Source organism: Ipomoea triloba, chromosome 12 (assembly GCF_003576645.1).
Source record: "Ipomoea triloba cultivar NCNSP0323 chromosome 12, ASM357664v1".
Taxonomy (NCBI): Eukaryota; Viridiplantae; Streptophyta; class Magnoliopsida; order Solanales; family Convolvulaceae; genus Ipomoea; species Ipomoea triloba.
This window is the reverse complement of record NC_044927.1, coordinates 8,439,530-8,448,108: the sequence shown is the minus strand read 5'-3', so window position 1 is coordinate 8,448,108 and position 8,579 is coordinate 8,439,530. Positions and strand designations below refer to the sequence as shown.

At 37.7% G+C, this 8,579-nt stretch overlaps 1 protein-coding gene across 1 annotated transcript; it reads left to right on the top strand.

Moving 5' to 3' along the window:
- The first annotated feature begins 1,510 nt into the window (after window positions 1-1,510).
- Window positions 1,511-5,476, top strand: LOC115999924 (putative pentatricopeptide repeat-containing protein At3g01580). The gene is given in 3 exon segments (XM_031239881.1): window positions 1,511-1,609; window positions 2,697-5,054; window positions 5,057-5,476. Coding segments are annotated over 2 exon segments (2,055 nt in total). The 5' UTR covers window positions 1,511-1,609; window positions 2,697-3,116; the 3' UTR covers window positions 5,174-5,476.
- Window positions 5,477-8,579: the final 3,103 nt, after the last annotated feature.

Genomic DNA, 8,579 nt, shown 5'->3' with positions numbered 1-8,579 from the left:
ATAATTATCTCTTAATCTAGTAGTTAAGAGAAATGGAGAATGAGTGGGTATAAATATTGTATTCCGAGTATTAACTCTGTTACAATGTAATATGTGTTCATAGCTACTTTCTCAACCAAATGAAGCACAAAGAGTTAATGGCCCTGTTTGGTAAATAATTAGCCTATCAATCAATTTTGACCTATTTGATCATTATTACTTTATTAGTTGTTTGACTTGGTTAAAAAATAAGTGTTTGGTTAATAAGCCTTTTGTAACTTTAAAATACTAAATTTCAAAAGGCTACTCAAAGCAATATTTTCAATTAGCCTTTTGAGAAAAGAAATTATATTAAACAACTAATTTACCAAACACTTTTCTACAATCAGCTAATAACATCAGTTAACCGCCATTTACCAAACAGGGCCAATATCACCTCCACTGAAGCTCGAAACCACCCCCTCCCATGTGCCACTAGACCACAAGGTCTTTGGCAAATATTGTCTTCCATTAGTTGTACTATCAAGATACACTAGTTGTGAGTGTATTTTCTCTTAACTAAGTAATTATAGTATTTACGAGAGAGTGTTTTTCTAGACAAAAATTTCAAATTGCTATCTTGGTGAACATTTTTTAGAAAAACAATCTAAAAAGTTTGACATTCTCCTTATCTCAAAAAATTTAATTTGTTTACCCTTATTACTTTTGAGGGGAAATTAGAAACTTTTAATATAGCGAATCTTTACAAACTGAGAAGGTCCACACACTTGTTTAATTAAATTCATCCAGAGTCAGTCCAATTAAATTCATGTTTAATAATTCAAGAACTACTCTAGTGGTAGAAATATGTACTAACCCTTGGTGTTGTACTTGATATGCTTCCCAAGTTAACAAGGTCCACACACTTGTTTAGGCTTTCCCCAATAATTTTTTTCGCATAGTTTTTGAAACCAAAAAACTAATCTTATTTTTTAACAAATGGGAGCGTTGATTTTTGAAGAAATCTTTCTCCTGTAATTGGACTTCCATCTCAGATATTTGATTTTACATTTTTATCTTCAATTTTAACACCTATTTTATTTAGCAGAAAAATTAAAATTAGTACAAAATCAATAGTTAAGGGACTAACTTTGATCAAATTAAAAGTCAATAGTCGAAAGACTATTTATGCAATTAACTCTTTTTTTTTTTTGAGTACTACTGACTCTGTTACAGTGTAGTATATCCATGTGAGAGTGTAAACCGGGACACCGGGTACCACTAGACCACAATGTCTTTGGCTGCAATTAACTCTTTGAGTATATTAATATTTAAGGAATAAATGTGATATAAATTATATAGTCATGTGCTTAATTTGAAAGTATTAATAGTCATTGACTAAATTTGATACTTGTGTAATATTAATTTTTTTTTTTGAAATAAAACTCAACTTCTTGTGTAATATTAATTAAATTCACTAAAATTGAAATTTTTTTTAAAAAAATGTATGTTACATTGAAAACCCTGAAGAAGCTCCAGCGGACCAGCGCCATTTCATCGCCGATGCCCTCGCCCTCAGCCTCCGCCTCGGAAGCGGTCAGAAGTCAAGCAGTCAAGCTAGCTCTCCTCAGATTCATATTAACTAGATCTGGTATGCGCAAGTATTTTTTCTGTAATTGTTTTTGCTTTTTGTTCATATGCTAGTTAAGTTTTTAAAGTTTTTTTTTGGGTCCGAGGTCAAGCTCCTCATTCCTCAGATTCATATGCTTTCTGTTCGTAATAATGGGCATATATTTTTGAAGTTTGAACTTGTAAATGCTAGTGTGTTTTTATATTACTTCCTTCCCCCTTGGTTAGGAAAAAGGCAATTTAATGGAAAGATAACTTCAAGTTCAGTGTGTAGCATCGCCTAAGTAAATTCCATAAAAATGATGAAAATGTTACATCCAGTAGTAATATGACAAAGGAGTTTGTAAATGAATTGCCATGTTGTTTGCATCAAATAGTAATATATACGTTTTCAAATTTGAAATTGTATATATGATATGAAAGTGGATACATTTTCAAATTTGAACACTTAGTACTACGAAAGTTATAGTAAGAAAGGATATATATGTTTTAGTGAATGCAAATATGCTTTTCTTAATTCTTGATTTGGATTTCTTCAGTAATATGCTTTTCTTGACGCTATTTATCTTTATCTTTTTTTTTTTTTTGGGTTGAAATATCTTAAACTAGTTCTGATGCTCTCCTAGCAGACACAGGTATGGGTAAGATTTAACTGGATTTGGGACAGGTTTGGATGACAACATATGAAAAATATCTTTTACACTAATAAGAAGAACACTGTCTAGCATATGCAGGTAGTATTGAATCAGTTCTATTGTTAAATTGTGTAGAAAAATTGAATTTGATGTGATCGTGAAGAAATGCATTTTGCCAATGGTCTCTGTTTATATTTCCAACTTTGACTTCATTTTTGGGTAAATATGGAGGGCCTTTTTTTTTTTTTTTTTTTTTTTTTTAAATTTTTTAAATTTTTTTTTTTTTTTTTTTTTTTTTTTAAATATTTTAAAATTTATTTTTATTTTATTTTTAACCTTATTTGAAATACTTGGTGCACTTCTAGGGAAAATTTCAGTCACATGTAATTTTATAGAAATTCATCATGTATTTTCCTTCAAATAAAATTACAGTTAGGACTTATGAGATTATACCTATTTTTTTCTTTTTATAAGAACTCCAGATTTGCCAAAGAAAATGAGGACACAATTGGAAATAAATACAGAGATTTTGGCAAAAGGTATTTCTTCACAATCAGCATCAAATTCAAATTTTCTTCACAATTTAACAATAGAAAATCAATTTTGAGGTTGAAATACTACATGCATACGCTAGACACAGGCTTTCTTCTTATTAGTTAAAAAAATATTTTTCATATATAGTGTCTTTACATTAATGTTTCTCAGCTTCTCATGTTTTCATTCTCCCACCCAATGATCATACAATTTGACTGCTAACTCTTCCTAATCTTCTTTAATCCACAGTACTTGCTTTTTGTGCACTATAATTGTTTTCATTCCACGCAGGCCCCACGAATCAGTCGGCCATCTGCTCCTTCTTGTCATATCAATACAGTTACACAGTTGTTTTAGTGTATGAATTGTTTATGGAAGCTTTTCGGAGCATGTAAAGCTCAGGGGTCATTAACTCAATTGCATTGCCATTTGATAAAAACTGGGTTAATTCAAGATGTTACCTTTGTTGCAAGGCTATCTGATTTCTATACTACATTTGAACTTTTCAAAAATGCGCTCAAATTGGTTGACGAAATTCCTAGTAGAAGTGTATACATATGGAACCGCATCCTTCAGCGTTGTTGCAGGGAAAAACGATATGAAGAAGCATTGTCTATCTTTTCTTATTTGTTTTCTTGTGAAAAGCCTGATTCTTTTACTGTGGGTAGTGCATTGAAGGCGTGTTCTGGACTAATGGCAGTTAATTTCGGCAAAACGATTCATTCGTTAATTAAGAAACATGATATACTTGATTCAAATTTGTTTATTGGGTCGGGCCTTATTGAATTTTATTCCAAGTGTGGAAAAATGGGTGAGGCTCTACGAGTTTTTGAGGAATACCACAATCCAGATATTGTTTTGTGGACTGCACTGGTCTCTGGGTATGAGCAAAATGGTGAGCCTGAGAGATCACTAACTACTTTTGCTGAATTAATAATGTCTGATGGTGTTAGCCCTGACAATGTAGCCCTTGTTAGTGTTGTTTCAGCTTGTACTCAGTTGTCCAATATGAATGTTGGAAGGAGTATTCATGGGTTTGCAATTAGAAGTTGCTTTGATATATACCTGCCCTTGTTGAATGCTTTTTTAAATTTATATGCAAAGACTGGAGATATCCTTGCTGCGGAAAATTTGTTTAGTGTGATGGAAGAGAAAGATGTGATATCATGGGGCTCTATGATCTCATGCTATGCACACAACGGGGCTGCTAACAAGGCACTGAGTCTTTTTAATGAGATGATCGTTAGGGGAGTTGAGCCCAACTCGGCTAGTTTTATCAGTTCTTTGCAAGCGTGTGAAGCTGCTGGCAATTTAGTGGAGGGGAGAAAGATACACGAACTTGCAGTTCTGAAAGGATTTGGGTTAGATATCTTGGTATCCACAGCTTTGATCGACATGTACATGAACTGCTGCTGCCCAAGGGAAGCAATCATGGTTTTTGAGGAAATGCCAAATAGAGATGCTGTTTCTTGGTTTGCTGTGCTACACGGGTGTGTTAAGAATGGAATGACGCACAAGTCAATGGTAATTTTTCATGATATGTTGGCTCGTGGTATCCAGCCCGATGCCAATGCCATGGTTAAAATTTTGACAGCTTGTTCAGAGTTAGGGGTTCTTCAACAAGTTTGTTGTCTTCACAGTCGTGTAATTAGAAGTGGGTTTGACAATAATTCCTTTGTTCGGGCATCGCTTATAGAATGCTATGCAAAATGTGGTAGCTTGGGTGATGCCATCAACGTCTTCGAGGAAATAAAAGATAGAGATGTTGTCATTTGGAGCTCTATGCTTGCAGCTTATGGAATTCATGGGCAAGCGAGGGAATCAATCAGTTTATTTTCTCAAATGATTAGAAGTTCCGTAAGTAGGCCCAATAATGTTACCTTTCTCTCGATTTTAGCTGCTTGTAGTCATGCTGGTCTAGTTAAGGAGGGCATTGAATTCTTTAATACAATGGTGCATCACTATGACTTGATACCCGAGTCCAAGCATTATTCTGTATTGGTTGATCTGCTGGGACGAACCGGGGAATTGGATCAGTCCATTAGTATAATCAATCAAATGAAAAATCGAATCGGAGCTGATGTATGGGGAGCTTTGCTTGGTGCCTCTAGGATACATCATAATGCAGAGATAGGAGAGAATGCTGCAAGAAATCTTTTCCAGTTGGATCCTGATAACATGGGATATCACGTTCTGTTATCAAATATTTATGCAGTTGATGGGAAATGGGATGATGCTAGTGAATTGAGAACTTCAATTAAAGACAGAGGGCTGAAAAAGATACCTGGTGAAAGTGTTGTGTTGTTGAATTGAGGAGTAAAGTACATTGCTTCATAGCTGATAATCTCAGTGGCAGTTTGCTGGATTGGCTGCAAATCACTCTTACATTTCAAGGAAGAATAACTCCGGTTAGGTAACATCCTTTATCAATTTTTTGCTGCCAGTTATCAGCAGAGCAGCTCAGTTACGGTCATTGTTGCTCTGTAATTGATAATCTTCATTGCATTCTCTGTATATGCTTGTTAAGAGTTTCACATTGAAAAAATAAGAGAGAACATATAGGTTTATAAGGACATGGTTAGACTAGCTAATTGATTGGATTCAATTTTTAGTGTGTTTTGACTCATGCGCGTTATAGTCTTTTTTGAATACATGCGCATTATAGTCTAATTTTAGATTATTATAACAATATTGGTAATCCAGTTTGGGTTTTTTGTGTCCTTTATGAAGTTAATTGTGTTTCCTTCCAATCATTTTTGTATATCATAAAATATACAATTGTTATTGCATGGATCATGGGCACACAGTTGTGTGGACCATGGTCCGAAACGACGTGGAGAGACGGCGCTGTTAGATGCGTGATGTGATCTTTTTTCTTATTTTTTTTATGGGTAAATTACCGATTTGGTCCCTCAATTGTTATCAAACTGTCAATGTTGCCCCTTAATTCCTTATTCATCAATTTGGTCCCTGAAAATAGTTGTTTTTAGTCACATAACTCCATCCGGCCATATTCCGGTGAAAACTCCGATTAAGCCGGGGTATTTTGGTCATTTTGTGTTTGGGCCGGAATATACAATTATCTTCATCCAATACAATAAAATATACAATAAAGTCCAAATTAAATTTTATATTCCTCCGGCAAATTTTACGGTGTACCATGAAGTATGTATCATACATATTTCTTTCACTGAGACTTGATATAGGAGTGTAACTTGGTGTCACTAGACCACAAGATCTAGGCAAGTATGTATCATTTTAATTACACTTTAGTTTTATTTGACAATATTGTTATGTTTTTTAGTTTCATTTTTTCTTCCACACTAGGTTCATTATAACAATACTAAAGTATCATTTTAAATGTATTATATTTCATTTGATAATATATATTATTGCTTGATCAATTCTTTTTAATATTATTAATAATATTATATTTTATAGTTTTACATTTTTATTTTTATTTTTATTTTATGCATAACAAGTATATTTTTAAATATTTTATTTGAACTATTTTGTTATTTTAAATTTTATTATCCAATATTGTTATTAATATTTTTTAAAAATTTTATAAACCATAAATTTCTGTCATTGAAAGTTTGTAAGGATATATTCAATTTAATATTGAAATTACTTTTATAGATTTCTTGAATTAAAAAAGTCTAAAAGTTAATAAAAGTCCATGAATGTTTTTTAAAATTGACTTTTAATTTTTTTATAAACACTTAAAAAGTTTGCAAAAGTTTAAAGAGTTTCTAAGTCTTCATAAAAGTCACTAAAAATTATTAAAATCAATCTTTTTATAAGTCTATAAAAGTAATGATTGAATACACCAATGCAGATTTTTATAGATTTGTATAAATTCTAGAGGATTAAAGATTCTATAAAAGTTATTTAAATCTTATAAAAATATATCATTTCAAAAGTAATGATTGAATACACCAATGTAGATGATACAGTATAATACGGAAGAGAATATTCGTATTAATATATGGTAGAGTATAGGAAAGAATACTCCAGGTGTGGCCGAGCTCCGTGACAGTGGGTCAGCGGCTCCCGGTCTCTTTAGCTACTGTTCAAGAGGAAATAGCCAAAAGTCTTTCTCTCTACAATAAATGCGCCTTTTATAGCGGATATGGCCAGGCCTACTCCGGTCGGGCTGCATGCAGGACACGTGGCGGACATGCACCGGTCACGCTATCGGTCCAATGCGCTTACGATAAGTGGATATGAGACCCCTACTTCGAATCCCGCCCGGGTTGCCGCGGCGGCCCGGAGTGTAGTGTACAAGGCTCGGCAGACCGGGAATAGAATCTAAGGGCCTGGCTGAGTCCTTACTCAGAGAGAGAGATCGGGATACGGAGACCGGATTTTATCCCTATCATCTAGCCCCCCAGCCCGGTCTTTTACGATCGCTGAGGAAAAAGTCCGGGCTGTAAGATCGGATCCGGGTTGCACTATCCATGGTTGATCAACAGAACGGGACAAGGAAAACATCGTCAGCGGGTGTCGTCAGCCCTAGTGTCCGCGTGTCACGTTCGCACGAGCCTCGGAACTTGGGCCTAGGCTAGGTCTACGGTGTGGGGAGCCGAACCGTCAGCCCCTTCTTTCTCCCTCTATAAAAGCGTGGTACGTACGGTGTTTCCGGCTTTCACGAACGTAATGGTGAGAGCAAGGTGCCGGGTTACCGGTCTTCGGACCTTAATGGTGAGAGCAAGGTGCTCACCCCGGGAGTAAGGTGCCCGGTTACCGGTCTTCGGACCTTAATGGTGAGAGCAAGGTGCTCACCCCGGGAGCAAGGTGCCCGGTTATTGGTCTTCGGACCTTAATGCAAAAGTAAGCGTTCAAAAAGAGAAAGCAAAAGATGTTACGAGTGAAAGCGGCTCCAAGGCCGTTAAGATAAGAGTATCGCTCGACACAACGAGGCCGGGCTCTCGAAACGAAACGACCCAAAGGTCGTCAAAACGAAATAATACCCGGCACAACGAGGCCGGGCTCCCGCGTTTACTGTCTAAGGGCGTTCGGCCGACTGCTCGACCCCAGGCTCCGTCGCACCCTCTGCCGCTGGTCCAGCATCGGGGGCTTCCGCATCCTCCGCCGTTGGTCCAGCGGAAGCGTCGGTGAAAGAGACCGGTAGTACTTGCCCCTCAGAGACGGTCGAGAACGGCGTCGGACCAGGGTCGGGCACCTCTTCGGGAAGCACGGCCAAAACCCTGTGGAGGTCGTCGTCGTCGATCGAGACTTCTAAGGCAGCTCGAACGTCGTTCTGCATGGCTCGACGACCACTGTTGAACGCCCAAGTCCCGAACTCGTACATTAAGTCCTCCCCGACCGGCGTGCGCGAGATGGCCGCAAGAACGGCCTCACCTGTCTCCCGCCCTCGGCAGATATGCTTAGCCAGGAGGACGGGATCCGTCAAAACCTTCTCGCCGAAATCAGCCCGCTCCAGGATCCTCCTTCCGGTCTCTTCAGCCGTCTTCAGTTTCCCCTCGAGCTCTTTAATCCGCTGTTCCCTCTTAGCAAGGGACCTTTTGAGCGGGGCCACGTCCCGACGATGGATCTCGTCCCCGTCCTTGGCCCGGGCATACAGATCGGTGACCGAGTGCGCCATCTAAAAGAGAAAGGTGGTGAGAAGACCGGTAGACGCTAACAAGAACACGATTAATCACTTCGCGATACCTGGATGAGGTCGCGAGCGATGCGCTCTCCCACTAGAGCGGTCGACCATCCGCTTGTCTTCTCCGGAGGAGGAGCCGCGGCGCAGATCCTCGTTAGCAGAGCGGCCGAGGATTCGTCCCCGTGCTTCATGAGCACGTCGATCACGGG